The sequence below is a fragment of the Ictalurus furcatus genome, chromosome 9, assembly GCF_023375685.1.
Source record: "Ictalurus furcatus strain D&B chromosome 9, Billie_1.0, whole genome shotgun sequence".
Lineage (NCBI taxonomy): Eukaryota > Metazoa > Chordata > Actinopteri > Siluriformes > Ictaluridae > Ictalurus > Ictalurus furcatus.
The window spans coordinates 1360385-1382694 of record NC_071263.1 but is presented as its reverse complement, the minus strand read 5'-3'; the positions used below and the strand labels follow the sequence as shown (position 1 = coordinate 1382694).

General features: G+C 43.4%; 3 protein-coding genes across 5 annotated transcripts in view; 1 reads left to right on the top strand and 2 right to left on the bottom strand.

Moving 5' to 3' along the window:
* The window catches only part of si:ch211-266g18.10 (adhesive plaque matrix protein), a 37331-nt gene extending 32949 nt beyond the window's left edge, over positions 1–4382 (bottom strand). The window contains exon 1 of the mRNA XM_053632757.1: positions 3804–4382. Within this exon, the coding sequence (XP_053488732.1) occupies positions 3804–3822 (19 nt within the window). The 5' untranslated portion in view covers positions 3823–4382. The remainder of the gene's footprint in view (positions 1–3803) is intronic.
* The window catches only part of gnpnat1 (glucosamine-phosphate N-acetyltransferase 1), a 139139-nt gene extending 124368 nt beyond the window's left edge, over positions 1–14771 (top strand). Inside the window, exon 7 of the transcript XR_008386769.1 lies at positions 14761–14771. The gene's annotated coding sequence lies outside the window, so the exon portion shown is untranslated. The remainder of the gene's footprint in view (positions 1–14760) is intronic.
* fyna (FYN proto-oncogene, Src family tyrosine kinase a) lies at positions 6010–22309 on the bottom strand. Of its 3 annotated transcripts, XM_053632937.1 has the most exons (13): positions 21971–22309; positions 15063–15159; positions 14210–14469; positions 13478–13574; positions 12719–12817; positions 12334–12437; positions 11572–11721; positions 11250–11414; positions 10812–10991; positions 10254–10330; positions 9955–10108; positions 8643–8774; positions 6010–8476 (listed from the first exon to the last, which is right to left on the bottom strand). In XM_053632937.1, the coding sequence occupies exons 3-13, from the start codon at positions 14457–14459 to the stop codon at positions 8268–8270; spliced, it is 1617 nt and encodes a 538-aa protein (XP_053488912.1). In that variant the 5' UTR covers positions 14460–14469; positions 15063–15159; positions 21971–22309; the 3' UTR covers positions 6010–8267. The 3 variants fall into 3 exon arrangements, with proteins under 3 accessions (XP_053488912.1, XP_053488913.1, XP_053488914.1); XM_053632938.1 differs by having other exon boundaries at positions 14210–15159; XM_053632939.1 differs by lacking the exon at positions 21971–22309 and having other exon boundaries at positions 14210–15285.
* Between the last annotated feature and the right edge of the window lies 1 nt (position 22310).

Below are 22310 nucleotides of genomic sequence, written 5' to 3'. Positions count from 1 at the left end.
CTTCCGGCTTACTTCCTGTTTTTAGAGTTGATGCCTTGAACCTACATCCTCATGCCTGCGATCTGGAAATTAATAGAATTCTTTAAATATCTTTAAAGAGATACCAAGTCTTAAAACCTGCTCAGATGAATCAAGGAACAAGATGAGAGGAGGCTTTGGGATTAAGGTTGCACCGGTGCGTCCTACACAGAAGTATTTATTTATTTATTTTAAATATTAACACATGTTGTAAGCATAAGGTATAAATGCTCCAACTCCCCTCCAGAACACAAATTATACTAAACCATACTACAAATCCGAAATGAATAATCGTATTAAATTAAATGAAATCCTTAGATGAGTAGAATCTTGTTTAGGCTTAAACACCTATATTTAAGCATCTGATGTGGACATGCGATGAAGTGCATCCACTAAAGTCCCGCCGCAGCTTTGCGAAGTCTTGCCGATCCCAGTAATGTTCACTCTGATTGCCATTACTGTGTTTTGACACGTGCCTTGCCCATTGTTTACTACAGACAGTATTGAGTCTCTCTGTGTTTAGTCTTTGCTACCAATGCAAGATATCCTCCTGCATATAAATCCTCAACCGTCTCCTAAGTCTTGCATGTTACAGAGATTCTATAATCATGTACGACTGTTATTACAAGTAGGACTTGTCTAAGCCGGTCAGTCAGACTCATATTTGAAAATCACACGTGTCTGATACGCCGTAGAGAAGAGGACGGTTGGTGCTTTCCTCCGAGAACCTCGAGCTGTCAGAGATGTTCCCGTTTCTCGTGTTAACCTTCTGGAAGCTGATGTGTGATAAGAGCCCTAGTGTGGCTAGTGGGTTGTAATTGCTGTTGGAGACCAGAACGTGCCAGTAATGTTAACTGAAGAAAGCGACATTTCAGATTAAATTCATCACCAGAGCTGTCTGCAGAGGAATTTAGAACCGCACTCTGAAAAACTCCATTTTCCGTACTGTTTATCCTACACGGGGTCACGCGGGAGCCTTGAGCCTATCGCAGGAAACTCAGGAGCCTTGAGCCTATCCCAGGGCACAGACCAGGGGACGCCCTGGACGAGGTGTCGACCCATCGCAGGACACAATCACACACGTTCACATGCTACAGAGGAATTTTCAACGCCAACCAGCCTACCCCACGTGTCTTTTAACACCTAGCGAACACTTAACACAAAGTACAGGCACACACGTTGCATGTCTTTTCAGATTTCAGCTCAGCTTATAAAAGAGTTGAAGGAGAGACTCAGAAGTCTCAGCAACCTTAAATGACTTCTGTAGTGGACAAACTAAACCTGGGACACTCGGTGCAGGGACACCAAAGTGTCGGAGGGGCTCTGCAAGGCAAGAGCAAACAATACAGCAAAGCCATTACAGGCTTTCGATAGCAGTGTAGGAGCACCAGCCGTGCTCTCTCGGCTAGTACGCGACGTTATAGGCCGAACAGGTCCTCAGTTCCTCAGTTCAGCACAATAGATTAGTGACAGCATGTCCTCCAGCCAGTACAGACGACTTATTACCCATATAGTGCTTATACAGTGCATTTAGAAGCATCCTAACATTATCGTCAGTAGTAAGCACTGTTGAATTCTCCGTGCTGATGAATTTTCTGTATCAGTAGCTCTGACAGTCTATTACACAGCTCTGATTAGTCTATATATGAATGCGCTCGCTCTAATGTCATCTCGTCTCTGTTAACAATTCCTTCACAGAGACTAGCAAGGTGAAAGATTCATCATCTAAACCTAATTATAATAAACGTGTTGTTGTTTAACAAAGAACAGTGTCTGATTATTGTTTATCAGGAAGGATTTATGGAAGGAGTCGCTAGTGTCAGGACTTTGTAACCGTGAGAAGAGGTTTCCATCCTGGGAAAGTCGTCATGACGGAGGAAAAAAAAAAAGAGAAGAATGGCTGGTGAGGGAACACGCGATAACGGGAACTAATGCGTTAATGTAATTATGAACAGATAATAAATAAATAAAAAAAGTATTATTCTTAAAGCAGTTGGAATAAAACACAGCACTTTCAAAGCTAATGACTCATCAGAAATTCTCTTTGCGACATGTACTAGTCTATTTATTTCCAATGACTTGACTCGGCAGGAGCTGACACTCGGTGCAGGCCAAATATTTCACACTTCTCATATGTGCAGTCTAGAATCTATCTTTGGTGTACCGCATATCAGGACATCTCAAGCTTACTAACTGTAAATGAACTCGTGTAAATAATTTTTTTTTTTTGCGTGTGTGTGTGTGTGTGTTGAGACTTAGTAGAGCAAATAAACTCTAACTGCACAGAGCTGCTTGTTAAACATCGGGTCCGAACAGTAACTTGATATTATAGCATGAGTGTTATATCACACGACTGACATTTTTTCGTGGACATGGCACGGCCTTCACATCATTCAGTGCTCCATCATTACGTACACACTAAAACTCTTATCGTTGTTATTTTTTTAAAAATTGTACACGGTTTAATTATAGCAACTGGCCAGAAGGTTGCGAGTTCAAATCCCAGCACCACCAATCTGCCATGGGTAGGTCCTCGGTCGAGATCCTTAACCCTTAGCTGTATCATCTGGTCTCAATCGTAAGTCAATTTGAATACAAACATCATCTAAACGCACAAACGTTGTAGATTTGCCGTACTTTAACACCATGTCCCATCCTGAAGGGTTTAATTCCTCTTATATCACAGCACACTGCAAATAATTACACACGATGAGAGTTTTTTTTTCCCATTTATATATGTACGTTCGTCATGAACTCACTCGAAGCGCTTCGTCTTGAAGACGTTCCTGTGGTGCGAAAACTAATCTAACAGCTTTAAGAAGAAGAAGAAGAAGAAGAAGCCTTTAACTGCCACATATACAATAAGTCATGATACGATACGGCGCCCCTGGAGCAGAGAGGGTTACTCAAGCTTGGAAGTGCTGGGGCTCGAACCCACAACCTTCTGATCAATAAATGTTGAGCCACCACTGTCCACATCGGCCATCCGCTTCTGTTCAAACGCTCTGATACTGGAGACTCCTTCCATAACAATTACATCGACGTTCCCTTACAGAAAGCTTTCAGAATTCAGCAGAGCTGTGGCACGATCGTGATATAAAGCCTTGTATGCAAATACTGATCAACTAGATCGGTGGTTTTCAAAGTAGGGGCCCCTTGGGAGCCACCAGGGGGCGCCTGGGGGGCCTCAACAATTTGGTGTGAAAAATAAATAAATACATGATTTTTTTTTTCAGACAACCACACACACACACACACACACACACACACACACACAATCAATTCCTAATGTAATGTAAAGATGTAAGATGTAATTATTAATAAAAATAAAAAAAAAGGGGGGGGATATATTCATAAGTCTGAATCTTTAATGTGTTTTAAAGACATCTTGCGAAAGGGGGGCCTCGGTCAAATGTTAATGCCATTTGGGGGGCCTTGCCCTGGAAAAGTTTGGGAACCCCTGAACTAGATATTGTGTACGTTTGATTTATTATTATTTTTTTTTTTACTGAACCTTTTAATTTTATTGACTAATCACAGAAATCTATTGATTTGTCTTTAAAACACGTCTGATAATCAGTGTTGCCTTCCTGCTGCCATGTGCTAGAATATCCAATTAAACAAAAGCACGCAGATTAAATATCTAAGTTTTTTTCAAATCTATTACATCATTTAAACACACACACACACACACACACACACACACACACATTGTGTATATATTATATGCATTCTTCCCATTCAACTAAATGATAAAGTCTATAAATAAATAAATAACGCAATACCTTTAGTTTCGTTAGTCATAGTGTGACTTGCTGTGGAGGCTTTAGCTGATCTCGTCCTGTCCCGTTACAGTGGTTCCACCTGGCTGATGTTAACGCTGCCCGGCTTGCTAGTCCCCCCCATGCAATCCACAGGTGGAACCTTATTAAGCGAGTCCAAAAATCTAATCTTTGAAAGTATCTTCAGTGAGCATGGTGAAGGGCAGTGTGGCAAGATGGTGCGGGGGAACTCTGAAGAGGCACTGAGGCTGTACAGAGGCAGCGAACACTACTTGCTAATCATTTCAGCAGTGTAATTGGCGCCTCACATGGCCATGGGGCAAGAAAACATGCACAAACGTTTCAAGGTAACCTTATCCACCACAGCCACTGGTTATTCTTAGCCTGTGTTCCTTCCACCAGCTGCTCACAGCCTCGCCTTTTTAGGCTTCAGGGGGAAGTCTGAAGTCTGACCTCGTCAGCCATGATGATGTGTTTGATATGAATCGGATCATTAGTTTTCCATTCTCCATTCACTGTCATCATTATGCATGCATGTATGTTTATTAAAAAATGCTCACACCTCGCTTTGACTTTCCTCCAGACCGACTCAGATTTAAAACCAACGCACCGCTTTAACCCTTATTATTATATCTCATATCCGATTTTTTTTTTTTTTTTAAATCATTCTTTAATCAAATCTCAGAGGATGTATTTTCATCTGGGATTTCATAGAACTGATCCACTTATTTATAACCAGTATACTAGAGAAAACAGAGATTGGAGCAATATGTAATAGCCATCATCTGGAGATGGACTGTATTTACTAAAATAAAATAATAAAAGTCATGTTACGGAAAGTAGAATAACATGGACTGAAATAATGCTGCACCAGAAGGCCATTCTGACATTTCAGTACTACTGCTCCAGGACCAGGGCTGAAAACCTGAGAAATAAAGGATTACACTAAACCACATCCTGTTCACGCTGATTTCTGATCTAGCGATAGCGATCACTATTAGGGTTGAGCTATGGGTTATAATTTACGTACACCGATCAGCCATAAGATTAAAGCCATGGCACCTGTCAAGGAGTGGGATATATTAGGCAGTAAGTGAACGGTCAGTTCTCGAAGTTGCGAAGGCTAGCCCGTCTGGTCCAATCCCACAGGAGATGGGCACACATTGTCCTACTGGAGCACAAATTGCTGAAAACATTAATGCTGGCTCTGATAGACGCTGCGTATGGAGCTGCAGACCGGTCAGAGCGCCCGTGCTGAGCCCTGTCCACTGCTTGAAAGCACCTATAATGGGCACCAGAACTGGACCATGGAGTAATGGAAGAAGGTGGGCTGGTCTGATGAATCACGTTTTCTTTTACATCATGTTTATGGCTGGGTGCGTGCGTGCATGTGCGTGTGTGTGTGTGCGTCGCTTACCTGGGGAAGAGCTGGCATCACGATGCACTCTGGGACGAAGGCGAGCTGGCGGAGGCAGTGTGACGCTCTGGGGAATGTTCTGCTGGGAAGCCTTGTGTCCTGGCGTTCACGTGGATGTAAATATAACACGTACCACCTACCTAAACATTGTTTCAGACCAAGTACACGCCTTCACGGCAACCCTAATATCAGTGACCTCTTTCAGCACGATAATGCGCGCTGACACAGTGTAAAAACCGTTAAGGAACGGTTTAAGGAACGTGACAAAGCGTTCAAGGTGTTGACTCGGCCTCCAAATTCCACACTGGTGCCAGATACCACGGCACACCTTCAGAGGTGATGAGTCGGAGCTGTTTTGGAGGCACAAGGGGGACAGACACAATATTAGGCAGGTGGTTTTAATGTTACGGCTGATCGGCGTATATTGACATCAGTCTTTCCCTTTTTCTTAAAATGAAGTAAACTAGGAAAGCTTTGAACAAATTGAACAAGAAGTTTCATGCAGGAAATGCAGCACTTCTCCACTGACCATACGGGTATAAATACTGACAAACGTCGACTGTGGTCCAGGATTATCTGTGATCGGCCCATCGTTGCACGCACTAAAACATACTCGTGAGAGACTGATACACCTCTGTTCATGCTAAAGTCAATTTCAAGCAAATATTATAAAGCGATAAACAAAAATTTATGTAAGGGGAATAAAAAAAAACACTCCGGGACACACTTTTATAAGAAAATAAACAACAAAGTTGATTATTTTCCAGTAACAGCATGTCTCGAACTCTTTTATTCCTCTTATACCACAGGGATTTGCTCACGAGTCACACGATGTACTATTTATCCATTTATGGTTACATTCAATGGCCTGGAAACAAGTTAGTTGTTTCGCTTTAACGTTATAGCCGCTATAAACAGTCGTTTCCTCACCAGCATCTCTTTTCCCACTCTCGATGTTGACACGGATGAGAAACCCCGCCTCCCCCGCCCCGCCCCCCCCCCGCAGATCGTCACAGAGAAACCAGAAAGCGCTAAAAGACCTAAACTTACTCACACTGGAGACTCCTTACCATAAAACGTTAAATAAACATCTCCTTACAGAAGACGTCAACCATGACGTCGTCCTTTGTTAAACAACGCCACGTTTTAAGATCAGACTCGTGTGTCCGTCGTACGAGCCGCCGTGTACGAGCCGTTACTTGAAATGATAACGTACGGTACTCGAACAAGCGCGTGAATATAAAATCGGTCGTTTTTCTTGCAGCTGATTAATCAACATCTTCTGACCAATCAGATTTGAGAATCCAAACAAACTGTGGTATAAGAAAGACAAAGATAAATGAAGATAATTTATTAATAATAATAATAATAATAATAATAATAATAAAGATAATTTCAGAAGAGAAACATAAAATCCAAAGAAATGGGCTTGGGCATGAGTCTTTATTCTACAAATGTTTGTGCATAAATGAAAAAAAAAAACAACAACAATTAAATAAAAACACTATATCTATGAATTAATTCATTCAAATGGATGATTAAAAAACAAAAGAAGAAGAAGAAGAAGAAGAAGAAGAAGAAGAAGAGAGAATCTGGTGAAAACCATGAGGTCGGAGTTGGAGCCCGTGTTCGTACGGCTTACTATAGTGTGCACTATTCTATAGAAAAACCTTCACTAGATATTCGAGTGAAAGCTGGAATGGAAACGAGGTGAAAATGGGCCTGCTAATGCTGCTTGATAGACGAGGGCTTTCGACATTTGAACATACTGATCGAGGTTAAATGCGGTCCAGACATGACGTTTTGATATCGTTTTATATCAGGGACAGAAATCAGGGCCAGAAGGAAGCTAGACAAGCTCAGTGGAGTTAATATTAAGGTTTTGTTTTTTTTTTCCCTACTTAGTTATGTTAAATCATAGCACATTGTAATGCAATTAAACGCTTTGCTTTTATGCCTCTTACAACAATGATGATGTTAGTCATTTATTTTATTTGATCATCTTCGCTAGAGAGAGAGAGAGAGAGAGAGATGCAGGTATAGTCAAGCATAATGCCCACACAGCCTGATTACTATATCGATGCATAATTCTTCTATCGTTAATCCAAAGTGACTAAATAGAAAAATGCACTAGCAAGGAGGGGGAGGGGGGGAATGGAGACACTGAGCTTTTGCTAAAAGCAGGTGCAAATAATAATAATAATAATAATAATAATAATAATAATAATAATAAAGCTGAGCAGAGTCACCAGTGCACGCACAAAATTTTCCATTCGGTGAAAAAGTCACAAGGTTTAGTGTCAGGAACGCTAAGCTATGTGCTGCAGGATTTCTCCAAGTTAAAGAAAGAGGGTGTGGTTACTGGAATAAATAATCAAGAGAGTCCCGGACGTTTTCAAAGAGGCCGTTTCCCGAACTAGTCGTCTTGTTTCAGCCTCGGTATTCATACTTTTTTTCTCTGAGCAGTGACTCCATACGAGAAAAAAAAAAAAAAAAATTCAACAAATCAAATCAAATAAAAAGCATTATAAAAAGTAATATAAAGCCTAAAACGGGGTTAAGTAAACACAATCATATTTACACTACATACAAACATCCGTTATCCTTAATCCTTTTTTTTTTTTTTTTTTTTTTTCCTTTCTCCCAAACACTCGTGTGTTGTCCCCAAAATGTGGTTTGGCTTTAGTGAACACGTTTAAGATGGCACGTCCTTTTCATGGAAGATGAGTAACGGGTCGAATACTGGATCGAAATGGCAACGAATCTGGAAGCTTTAATCATCGATCGTGCAGCGTGTCGTCGTTCGGGACAGTGCGTGTCGCGGCGATGCGTTTTCCTCTGGCTCTCGAGTTCTAAGGAGGTTTTCCGTCGTCCAGGTGATGTATTCATTAATTTATTTATTTATTTATTTATTTATTTATCCATCCCCCCCCCCACCACAACGTCTAATAGCATTAGTAAGTCAAAGTGACTGGACTGGTGTTGTAATCTTCGAGATTAAAGCACGAATCCACTCGCTTTAACTCTCCAGCTGTTGTTTTGTTTGCGGCTTAGAGGTTGTCTCCTGGTTGGTATTGGGGCTCGGTGGCAGTGAAGTAGTCCTCCAAAAACGCCTGCAGGTACTCGAACGTGGGTCTCTCCTCGGGATCTCGCTTCCAGCACTGCAGCATGAGCTCGTGCAGAGAGATCGGGCAGTCCTGAGGGCACGGCATCCTGTATCCACGCTCCACCTGCTCTAACACCTCACGGTTATTCATCCCTTTAAAAAAAAAACAAAAAAACAAACAAACAAAAAAACACAGTAATGAGTAAATAGTAGAACATATGTACAAAAGCACAGTCGAAAACACAAGGTAACTAAAATTACCCCTAAAATTACCCCCCCCCCCCAGTACTGGACAGAAATACTAATAGAAATGCTTTACCTGGATACGGCACACGGCCTTTGGTCACCAGCTCTGTCAGCAGTATTCCAAACGACCACACGTCTGATTTAATGGTGAACCGTCCGTAGAGCGCGGCTTCGGGGGCCGTCCATTTGATCGGGAACTTGGCACCTAAGACAGAACGCAGGTGTACGATTGGCCGAGACTAAACACCGAGTATAACTCATGCTGGAGAGTAATATTACAGTCCACGGCCAAGAATATATCACTGAGAACTGAGACGGATGAATTTTTCGTATTGCGCTGCTCATATGAAGGTGGAATCCAATTCAACAGTCTGTTTAGAGACCGTCCAATTTTAGTTTGACAGAATTTAGCCACAGCGACGTCCTGTGGGTTTTCCCAAGACCAGCACACAACTGCACACTTAACACACAAAGTGTTGTCTCTTAATGACCAACACCTGCTACTGACTCAGTACCGTTAGCAAGAGTACTACTCCTATTATTATTATTATTATTATTATTACTACTACTCTATTATTGCTATTACTAATACCATTACTATTACTACTCCTTTTACTACTAGTACAGCTAGTACTACTACCACTACTACTGCATCTATCACTACTGTTATTATTATTACTACTACTACTATTAATACTACCGCTATTACTATTACTTTTACTCCCACTACTAGTAGTACTACTACTCCTACTACCGCTGCTATTACCAATACCACTGATATTACTAATACTATTTATAATATTGCTAATGCTACTATTACTAACACTACTGCTATTACTACTATTACTAATAATGTCCCACTTTTCTTCCAAATCTAACTAAAGTAGATAGATATGTTATCTTTTATAATACAGCCATTATTATTATTATTTGTTGTTGTTGTTGTTGTTGTATTTGGCAAACTAACCCTGCTATTATCAGACAAAATGGCACAGCTGTTTCGACCTTTTTCATCCAATCAGATTGCTGCTGTGTATGAAATGGCTTCCGGTATTTATCACACAATGATAATCCGCAGCAGTAGATTATGTGAAGCGTATATGTTTATTCCATGAGTACTAATAAGAAACCAGACGCAGCTGCTCACTGTAGACATTTCTGTTGGGCTACAATATTGTGATTTCTGCTCACCATGACGACAGCTGTGCTTTGTTCACTAGTGTGATGCATCCAGTGGATGACAGATGACAACATTAGGCTAATGCAAAGGTTTAACACATCTGTTGTTTGGCTGTGGTTGGACCGGCACCTGCTAGAGGGCAAATTCTTCTAAAAAAAAAATACAGTAATAACACTATACGAGCCCTTTTCCTCCATTCGCTCACCTTGTCTAGCTGTGTATTCGTTGTCCTCTATCAGCCTGGCCAGGCCAAAGTCCGCAATCTTGCATACTAAACTGTCACCCACGAGGATGTTGGCCGACCGCAGGTCTCTGTGGATGTAGTTCATTCTCTCGATGTAAGCCATGCCTGCAGCCACCTGAAAGACACCGCACGTGCTCGGTTTGCAAGATCACCCACGTGTGTTGTATTATGACTTGTATTTCTATAGTTGTGCGCCCTCTGCAGGTGAGGCGATGCTACACTAGAGAAGGCAGAGTGAGCAACGTTTCGGGTTTTCCTACCTGAGCTGCCATGTCTACAAGGTTTGGCAATTTAAGGCTCCGTCCTTCACCGTCCTTCAAAAAGTCCAGCAAGCTCCCTGAAAATTGATTGTATGGGATGTCAATCATCTGGGATCAGAAATGTGAAAAAACAAAAACAGTGCAGAACCACAAATGTCCACATGGTCTTTTACGTGACCATTGCGATCAAATAACAGGCACAGTTTAACCGTGACTTCTAAAATGGTCAGCACTGACAGGGAAATAATCAACAGCAGGTTGAAATGACCGCCCTGAAAGTTGATTAATTTCCAATAATGGCTGATTCTGATGCGTTTTATTCCTCTTACGTCGCAGCAATTTGTCGAACGCTAACGATTTCGGATTCATGAAGGAAGGATTTCATACGTTTTAATTCGTTCATAGCTACATCGAAACCTCGACATCGTCTCACTTTTTTCCTCTTTTTTGAATTTAATAAGACAAAAATCTGACACTGGAGAAAATTCTCGACTTGCGATTATAAATAATATCGTATAGGTAATATGTTGAGTTTTTTTTTATTTAACACTTTCTGACCTTTGCCCATGTATTCCGTGACGATGTAAATAGGCTCTTCGGAGACGACGGCATACAGCTGCACTAGCTTGTCATGTCTCAGTTTCTTCATGATCTGAGCTTCCTCCAGGAACGACTCAGGGGACATGGTGCCTGGTTTCAAGGTCTTCACTGCTACTTTCGTGGTTCCGTTCCAAGTACCTGCGATTTATTGGGAAGATTGCAAAATCTGAGAAATAACCCACTGTCTAACACACACGGATGAATCATCCTCTTCTGGCCTAATGCATTAAAATGGCTGCGAATAAAAATCACCTGTAATTCGCATTAATGGTATTTAAATGGACACGGGCCTCAATGATTAAGCTGAATCCTGGATTAAACCAGTCAGCAGAGATTATCCACTGATGAATCTTTCTCAGTCTGGCTTGAACCTGTCGAAAAAGAATTAACACGCACCCATCCAGACCTCGCCGAACTGGCCGTTCCCCAAGCGCTTGATGAGCTGAAGCGACTCTCGCGGGATTTCCCACACGTCTTTGGTTTTGACTGACAGATCTGCAAGGCGAGGCATGCCTTTGTGGCAGGGGACTATCAATCGACAGCATAGTCCCGCAGCCCTCGCTGCGCACACAAACACAAACAAACACCACGGCGTGCTGTTAGAAACATTGCCAAGATATAGACGACAACGGCTGCTCTGTCTGTTCATTTTCACGCACGCCGTTCATTTAGTCACGCGTATCTGAAAATCGTATTTGGTCAGTTGACTCGGATTTACCAGAGTAATGGTGAACAAGCTGTTGCAGCGTCTCAAACTGAGCCCGGGTGGTGATGTAGTAGCCTCCGTTGTCAAGCTTACGGATCTTATAGTGTTTCACGTGATCACCCTTAACATCATCCCAATCCTGTATAGATAAGGAATACGCTCCTGAAAGACAGAGAGAGAGAGAGGGGGGGGGGGGGGAGTACGACGACAACAAAACAGGCCATCAGATTATTTAAGATGGAGAAATAAAGTCTAGATGGATGTTTTTTCCCTTCCATGGCCTGCTGGTGTTATCAAACATGCCAAGCTAGCATGAGCGTCTCCTTGCGCACGACCCTTAAGGCTTATCTGCTCAGTTGTACGTCTTGGTTAAAAGCGTGAGCCAAATGAGCAACCGTCAAAGAGAACTTCCACAACCAGTTCGACTTTGCAAGTCCTCGGTTGATCTGTTTACGTCAACATCTACGCCATCTACAAGGCTGCACCCAACCCCCCCCCCCCACCTTGGCTACCTAAACAATGTCTCTGTTATGCTAATTCTGTAATACAGACCACTGCTAAAAACACGCCAAACCGGTTCTGTAACTGGTGGGAACCTAGCCTGAAGGCACTGTTTTGAGCACACCAACCTGCAACATGTTCACGAAGGCTGCTATCAGGTGACTCCACCGGTTCCCAAGGTATCTTCCACCACCACCACCATTATTATTATTCACACCCATTTACTGTCTGTAGTCCTCCATACAATGCCAGGCCATATTCCAAACTAGTTACCTTTAGTGGTTTCACTTTCCCTGATGAGAAAAGTGCCCCGAGGATTTCCATTCGACAGCAGCTGCCTCTCTGCATCCTTACGCCCGAGTTTCCCAAAGTACCAGCTGCGGAAAAAACACACAGAGACGGATAACTTTAACGACGAGGCAGTAATGTCGACGGAACAGACCTTTGTAAATGTCAGGTCTAAATCTAGACCCGGTTTGCTATACAGCTTATACATCACAGTGCATTATGGGTATTATTCTGTACCCATTTTGGATGCTAGTGGAGTGCACAGTACATTCCTAGACTAGACTAGAAAAAGACAGATTCTCAAAATAGTGCACTATATTGTGTACAAGTGGGGTTTTTTTTTTTTTAAGCGCACACAAATTGAACTCACTCTTCGGCCTGGATCGAATCTACTGGAGCCACGTAATTGCTGGGTATGTATCCTGTTCCACCTGTAGTGAGGGAGCGAGCCTCCCACCAGTCTCCTTCCCTGGAGGACAGCAATAGAAATATAAATTACAGTATAAATAAAGTGGATATCATAAAAAAGACGGTCTCGAGACGCCGCGTGTCAGGAGAACGGATAAGAAACTGCTTCTGTTCAGGGCGTGGCGTACAGTAAGCGACGATGGCTATGCTAGCTGACAGGACGTCTCATCTAGTAGCACAACGTGACGCGTTAATACACGTGCGGGATGTCTACATTATATTCTTACACTCGCTGTAAGAACGTGAAGTTTCTTCCTTAATAAAATAACCACTAAAGTCATCGACTCTGGTTATGTGCATTTTTTTTTCTTAGGCGATTTCCATCACACGTTTCAAACAACAACAACAACAACAACAACAACGACGACGACGTCCCCTCTCGTAAACCAAAATACGCCAGCTTCACATTTCACACAGACACTGTAAACAAACCAGTTCAAGCTATTCTTGAATATGAATTCGAAAAGGCTCTATTTATCTCCTTTGCTCTTCCTACACATATACGTACATCACATCTGTTATAGATTTATTTATTTATTTTCAATTGTGGAACAATACCCCCCCCCAAAATAAATAAATAAATAAATAAATAAATAAATAAATAAATAAATACGTAGTCCTTGACGACGAAAACACACGGCTGGAGCGGTGTGATACTCACGTGCTGTTGAGGATTTGGAATTTTTCTCCTTTCCTAAAACTGAGATCGTCCTCAGTCCTCGCCTCGTAATCGTAAAGTGCTACGAAGAGTGTAACTCCTGCAGACGTCAACGACAGAACGCAGGATATTAGGAACTCGGACGCAGGAACAAGATTGTAAAGGTGCGTTATTGTATTATTACAGCACAGCGCTGTTGAATGAAGCTCTCTCTCTCATATATATATATATTTATATATAAAAATATAAATAAAATCATTGGCACGGCGATGTTTTCTGTAAGAGACGTTTATTTAACGTGTATGGAAGGAGTCTCCGGTGTCAGCGCTCCGGAACGGTCAATAATCCGTTGTGCGAGCTGCTTTTGAGAAAATGAATGCATAACTTCTGACCAATCGGATTTCAGCATTCTACAGCGCTGTGGTATAAAGGTCCTTTATTTCAAGGAGAATTGTGCGTCCTTCTCGGGAAGGCAATAAGACAATTCCTGCATTTATTAGCATACATTTTCTACTACAACAACAACAACAACAACAACAACAACAACAACAACGCATGATAATATGCATATGATGAAATTTCAGGCAACTATCGTGATGTGAAAATTTAACATGGGAACACACACACCTTTATCTCTTAGTGACCGGAATCAAAAATTTGACCGATCAGAAGAGTGGTACGATGATGAGACGGATTATATATAAATATTCTAATGAAGAAAATATAAAACTCCACCTGTTCCGCCACGTGAGCGCAGAGTTCCCGAGTGTGACGAGCTGTTCACTCCTCCGAACACCGCCACGGTCCCCTGACTGACGGGCGCGTGGAAGTTGTTGTAGTTAGGAATGGCGGTGACCCCAAAGCTGGGGTAGTGCTGGGGCGTCGGGTTGGCCCCATAGCGGTACCCAGCGTGCTGGGAAACACTCGTCTCTCTCTCATCTGTCAGTTTGGTTGCCTCTTTGTCCTTACATTGTACACAGCCCATTATCTAGATTCTGATTGGAGGAGAGGAAAACGAACCATCGTTTATGCTAAGAGCTATAAATAACTACGCACAAAAAAAAAGGAAAAAATAAGCGCTACACCCAAAATTGTCGTTTTCTTTCGGTCACCAACACGCCCGCACACAGGGTCATGTTTATTTATGCCAGGTCGACTTCTGGAATCGGTCCCGCAGGCGGAAAACGCAAATAATTGGAAATGAAATCGAATCAATTTAATACAGACTATACAGACTAGTGCTTTCACATGTAGCAGCGGTCTTTCTCCAGGCTCCATCTTAGCAAACAAAACAAACGGCTGTACTCTTCTACTTTTGGTTCTTGTACGAATAAACCACATGGGCGAGGTCGGCAACGCCATCGCACCGTCACGTTCTTTCACAGCAGGTCCAAGTTATGAATTTAGCACACAATAGCAGGCTTCGCTACGACTCTAGTCCTACTATTGTAGCGCTGCACGTAAAGGCGTCGTCGCTTAGACTCCGGAGCGGCGAAGGCGATGGCAGCGAAGGCTGGAAAAGTGACACACACACACACACACACACACACACAGCAAGAAAACGCAAACAGATGTCTATTAGACATACCGCGGCGAGCACTGGGGCACCACAGCCGAGTATTTGCATTCCATTCAATTAAAGATGGAGTAAGAACATCTACGATTGGCTCCTCGGAAAACCAAGCCTGAGAGAGGGAAGAGAAAAAAAAAAGAGAGAGAGAGAGAGGGCATATTTATTCTTCATGCACGTGTGGGCAATATCGCAAAACACCACGTCTTTTCCACGTATTTTAGGTTTGTTAACATGTCAGTAAAACATATCAGCCACGTGTCAATGTAAACAAGGACCAGTGTAAAAAAAAAAATGAATGAATGAATGAATCAAAAGCTACACACGTCGTATTAATCGTACTGTCCGGTTACCAAGTGCGACACAGGACCGTGTTTTAAACATACACAGACACCATATTTGTATTTTGAGTTAGGTGCTGTCCAGACACAACATTGTTTTTCTCTTGGTCTCAGCCTCTTGTTCAGAAGAAAACACCACCGTGTCAGTCAAAACAAAGCTTTCTTCGAAAACGGCAGAGAAAACGGAAAACCATTTTCACACGCGGACATGAGAAACGGACGTTTTCGGAAAACGTCGGGCGTCAACCTGCGCGTGCCAACGGTGGTTGTGTGTAGAAGACCTCGGTAAATGGTTTGTATTCATGTGTCACCTTAAGTAGTAGTTCCACGTCACCTTTAGTCGACACACGTCAGGATATTCGTGTTTATTTTCCGTATTTTTGGTTAAAAAAAAAAAAGTTGAAAAAAGTTCAAGCTAAAAATCAACTACAAATTCTAGTGAAATATTTCTATATGAGAACTGTGTACGTGGCAATGGGACCTATATGTGACGGATCTGACGTGCCACTGCACAGCTGTTCTACATGAAACGTTGATGGAAATTTGCTGATAATAACTGTTATTCACCTAGTCCACTGCAACTACACCATACCTTGAAATGTACTCATTAAAATACTTATTATTATTATTATTAACAAAAAAACGTCCTCAGATGTCAGATCCAATCCAATGTCCTGAATTACATTTAGAACTATGTATGTAAAGTAAAGGTTTAAGACATTTTAAAACGCACAGGTTATTGTCAAGTGTCCTTCACGATAACAGTGCGCACTATGTGCGTATTCCCCAATATTAAAACGATCTAAAATCTTAAAATATAAATCACTGAATTACTTGAGAATTAAAATCTTATTCCCGGACCACTTCCATTTTCTATAAAAAATGAAAAAAGACAACACAACAACTAAGAAATGATCATTTTTCCCCCTTTAGTCAGACGTCAGATATAATTGAGCGTCTGTATTAGTAGATTTTGTGCTTCCTTCAAATGAGAATCTAAAAATAGTTTATGGTTCGTGAGGTTAGGTAGGAATAACGAGGGGCTAAATTTAAAGCGCTAGCTGTACAGTAGGACGTCATGGGCCGTGATGCGAGTGCAACATGTTCCCTGTGATTGTATGTGAAAGTACAAAATTACAGCATGTAGATCAAAACTTTAACCTGCACACCACAGGACTAAAGAACCAGCTCTCTGACATCTCATAAAAACACACACTTTTTAATTTGGCTGTAAAACTGGTAATAAGCTTTTTCTTTTCTTGTGTTTTACACTCTCAGAAAGAAGGGTACTAAACTGTACCAGGCCTTGTCGCTGGGTTGGTACCTTTAGGAGCCGGTGGATGTTACGCACCTTTAAAGCTTTAACTCGGTTTTATACTGCGATTCACTTCGGCGGACTTTCGAGATTATTACTCGTTACGCTACACGAAAGCCAAACAAACTCTCGCCTGACTGTGCGGTAATGACCATGTTGTCCGTGTCAGAATACACAAGAAAGAGCCTCTAACGATAGGTCTGTGATTAAAATGCTTACGTCGACGATCGGCGTGATCTGGGCTCGTGTGGGAAAACAGGCTCGCATAAAGACAAACATTCTACAAAGTTAATAGCGTCGCACTGGCTCTTAATAGCGTCGCACTGGCACTACATAACGTCGCACTGGCTCTTAATAGCGTCGCACTGGCACTACATAACGTCGCACTGGCTCTTAATAGCGTCACACTGGCACTACATAACGTCGCACTGGCTCTTAATAGCGTCGCACTGGCACTACATAACGTCGCACTGGCATTACATAGCATCACACTGGCACTTAATAGCGTCGCACTGGCACTACATAGCGTCGCACTGGCTCTTATTAACGTCACACTGGTTCTTAATAACGTCACACTGGCACTGCATAGTGTCACACTGCCACTACATAGCGTCACACTGGCACTACATAGCGTCACACTGGCACTTATTAACGTCACACTGGCACTTATTAACGTCACACTGGCACTACAGAGCGTCACACTGGCACTTAATAACGTCACAGTGGCACTGCATAGTGTCACACTGTCACTGCATAGCGTCACACTGGCTCTTAATAACGTCACACTGGCTCTTAATAGCATCACACTGGCTCTTAATAACGTCACACTGGCTGTTAATAATGTCACACTGGCACTACATAGTGTCACACTGGCTCTTAATAGCGTCACACTGGCACTACATAGCGTCACACTGGCTCTTATTAACGTCACACTGGCTCTTAATAGCGTCACACTGGCACTTAATAACATCACACTGGCTCTTATTAACGTCACACTGGCACTTAATAACGTCGCACTGGCTCTTAATAGCGTCGCACTGGCACTACAGAGCGTCACAGTGGCACTACATAGTGTCACACTGTCACTGCATAGCGTCACACTGGCACTACAGAGCGTCACACTGGCACTGCATAGCGTCACACTGGCTCTTAATAACGTCACACTGGCACTACATAGCGTCACACTGGCACTGCATAGCGTCACACTGGCTCTTAATAACGTCACACTGGCACTACATAGCGTCACACTGGCACTACATAGCGTCACACTGGCACTTAATAGCGTCACACTGGCTCTTAATAACGTCACAGTAGCACTGCATAGCGTCACACCGTCACTGCATAGCGCCACACCGTCACTGCATAGCGTCACACTGGCTCTTAATAACGTCACACTGGCTGTTAATAACGTCACACTGGCACTACATAGCGTCACACTGGCACTGCATAGCGTCACACTGGCTCTTAATAGCGTCACACTGGCACTTATTAACGTCACACTGGCTCTTAATAACGTCACACTGGCACTACATAGCGTCACACTGGCACTTAATAGCGTCACACTGGCACTTATTAACGTCACACTGGCTCTTAATAACGTCACAGTGGCACTGCATAGCGTCACACTGGCACTTAATAGCGTCACACTGGCACTTATTAACGTCACACTGGCTCTTAATAACGTCACAGTGGCACTGCATAGCGTCACACCGTCACTGCATAGCGTCACACTGGCTCTTAATAACGTCACACTGGCTCTTAATAACGTCACACTGGCTCTTAATAACGTCACACTGGCTCTTATTAACGTGACACTGGCTGTTAATAACGTCACACTGGCACTACATAGCGTCACACTGGCTCTTAATAACGTCACACTGGCACTACATAGCGTCACACTGGCACTTAATAGCGTCACACTGGCACTATATAGCGTCACACTGGCACTACATAGCGTCACACTGGCTCTTAATAACGTCACACTGGCACTACATAGCGTCACACTGGCACTTAATAGCGTCACACTGGCACTATATAGCGTCACACTGGCACTACATAGCGTCACACTGGCTCTTAACGTCACACTGGCACTACATAGCGTCACACTGGCACTACATAGCGTCACACTGGCACTACATAGCGTCACACTGGCACTACATAGCGTCACACTGGCTCTTAATAGCGTCACACTGGCTCTTAATAGCGTCACACTGGCACTTAATATCGTCACACTGGCACTGCATAGCGTCACACTGGCTCTTAATAGCGTCACACTGTCACTACATAGCGTCACACTGGCTCTTAATAGCGTCACACTGGCTCTTAATAGCGTCACACTGGCACTGCATAGCGTCACACTGGCTCTTAATAGCGTCACACTGGCACTACATAGCGTCACACTGGCTCTTAATAGCGTCACACTGGCACTGCATAGCGTCACACTGGCACTGCATAGCGTCACACTGGCACTACAGAGCGTCACACTGGCACTGCATAGCGTCACACTGGCTCTTAATAGCGTCACACTGGCACTACATAGCGTCACACTGGCACTTAATAGCGTCACACTGGCACTGCATAGCGTCACACTGGCACTACATAGCGTCACACTGGCACTACATAGCGTCACACTGGCACTACATAGCGTCACACTGGCTCTTAATAGCGTCACACTGGCACTGCATAGCGTCACACTGGCACTGCATAGCGTCACACTGGCTCTTAATAGCGTCACACTGGCACTACATAGCGTCACACTGGCACTTAATAGCGTCACACTGGCACTGCATAGCGTCACACTGGCTCTTAATAGCGTCACACTGGCACTACATAGCGTCACACTGGCACTACATAGCGTCACACTGGCACTACATAGCGTCACACTGGCTCTTAATAGCGTCACACTGGCACTGCATAGCGTCACACTGGCACTGCATAGCGTCACACTGGCTCTTAATAGCGTCACACTGGCACTACATAGCGTCACACTGGCTCTTAATAGCGTCACACTGGCACTACGTAGCGTCACACTGGCTCTTAATAGCGTCGCACTGGCACTACATAGCGTCGCACTGGCACTACATAGCGTCACACTGGCTCTTATTAACGTCACACTGGCTCTTAATAACGTCACACTGGCTCTTAATAGGGTCACACTGGCTCTTAATAGCGTCACACTGGCTCTTAATAGCGTCACACTGGCACTACATAGCGTCACACTGGCTCTTAATAGCGTCACACTGGCACTACATAGCGTCACACTGGCACTACATAGCGTCACACTGGCACTACATAGCGTCGCACTGGCACTACATAGCGTCACACTGGCTCTTATTAACGTCACACTGGCTCTTAATAACGTCACACTGGCTCTTAATAGGGTCACACTGCCACTACATAGCGTCACACTGGCTCTTAATAGCGTCACACTGCCACTTAATAACGTCACACTGGCTCTTAATAGGGTCACACTGCCACTACATAGCGTCACACTGGCTCTTAATAGCGTTACACTGGCACTTAATAACGTCACACTGGCTCTTAATAGCGTCACACTGGCACTACATAGCGTCACACTGGCTCTTAATAGCGTCACACTGGCTCTTAATAGCGTCACACTGGCTCTTAATAGCGTCACACTGGCACTTAATAACGTCACACTGGCTCTTAATAGCGTCACACTGGCTCTTAATAGCGTCACACTGGCACTTAATAACGTCACACTGGCACTTAATAGCGTCACACTGGCACTACATAGCGTCACACTGGCTCTTAATAGGGTCACACTGGCACTACATAGCGTCACACTGGCTCTTAATAGGGTCACACTGGCTCTTAATAGCGTCACACTGGCTCTTAATAGCGTCACACTGGCTCTTAATAGCGTCACACTGGCTCTTAATAGCGTCACAGTGGCACTACATAGCATCACATTCCCTCTTAATAATGTCACACCGGCACTACATAGCGTCCCATTAGCTCTTAATAACGTCACACTGGCTCTTAATAACATCACACTGGCTCTTAATAACGTCACGCTGGCTCTTAATAACGTCACACTGGCACGACATAGCGTCACACTGGCACGACATAGCGTCACACTGGCACGACATAGCGTCACACTGGGACTAAATAGTGTCACATTGGCTCTTAATAGCATCACGCTGGCTGTTAATAACGTCATGCTGGCTCTTAATAACGTCACGCTGGCTCTTAATAGCGTCACACTGGCTCTTAATAACGTCACACTGGCACTACATAGTGTCACCCTCGCACTTAATAGCGTCACCCTCGCACTTAATAGCGTCACGCTGGGTCTTAATAACGTCACGCTGGCAATTAATAACGTCACGCTGGCTCTTAATAACGTCACGCTGGCTCTTAATAACGTCACGCTGGCTCTTAATAACGTCACATTGGGACTAATAGCATCATATTGGTACTAAATAGCATCACATTGGCATACATCTACTCTAAGAAAAGGCTTCAACGTGCATTTTGTATATCAACACCTATAATCTGCTTGCTGCTGCACGGCACTAGGCCTTTTCATTAATGCTCAATACAGACTCAACATCAGAACAGATCCTCAAGAGTAGAAGACTGCAAAACAAAACAAAACCTTCAATCATATGAAATCATATGGATGTGTGGTGTAGTGCTGGATCTGGCCTGAGATGTTTCCTCAACAGACCAGTTTATCAGCACATCCTGTTCCCATGTAGACATAAAGTAACCTATCATCATCATCATCATAATAATAATAATACACACACACACAAAGCAGTGTAACACAGAGACACACACACACACACACACACACACACATATATATATATATATATATATATATATATATAGGGCTTGCACTGGTGAAAAAAGAGACATTCTCTGGATTTCTAAGGCTTTTGTATGTCCAGAACAGACGATCAGTGCCATGCAGTCAGGGACAGAGGCCTTTTTCTTCGCGATTGTCTGACACATGAGGCCATTTCTGCTGCGCATCACATCAATCCGTGCTGCAAAAGGATCAGGCATCTCTCTCAGCGTCCTCCTCCTCCATTTTCCCTTCTGATAAACACTCAACATTCCCACTTGATCAGCTGGAGTGCACTGAAATAAACCCTCATCCCTCATCTAAACACAAATCTCCATCTCCACCTCCATCACGATGCGGGTTTTAATTCAATCGTTTCAATGGGAGACCAGGTTTTGTTTTTTTCTCCCGACATGCACCGAGTGCATTCAAAACGCAAGAAATACACTCTTACCAGGACCGCGATCTCTTCTTGCGTAGAATCAACAACGAGTTGTTGTTGTTTTTTTTATATCGTGATGATTTCCATCGGTGAAAAACAACCAACCAACCAAACAAACAAACAAACAGCGAAGCCTAAACCGCTCTGGGCTGCTCCCGTCTCTGAAATGGAACAGACGTCGGCGAGGCAACCAGGCTGTGATTGACATGCGGTTCGGCCAATCAGATCTCGAACTCTTCCTGCGCCCAGATTAGACTCCACCCCTACGGTTGGTCCCGCCTTCCCTGCCATTACGCATGCTAATGCCGGAGTCACGATGAAGTGTGTGTGTGTTAGGAAGAACGCACAACGC

Bases quoted from the DNA above. Each gene is read 5' to 3' on its own strand.
- fyna (XM_053632938.1), bottom strand. From the start codon at position 14,459: ATGGGCTGTGTACAATGTAAGGACAAAGAGGCAACCAAACTGACAGAT. The intron at 11,415-11,571 runs GTAAATCCGAGT...TTGTGTGCGCAG, and splicing joins GCTTGTTCACCATTACTCTG to CGAGGGCTGCGGGACTATGC. The intron at 8,775-9,954 runs GTGAGCGAATGG...GTTCTGTCTTAG, and splicing joins CGAATACACAGCTAGACAAG to GTGCCAAGTTCCCGATCAAA.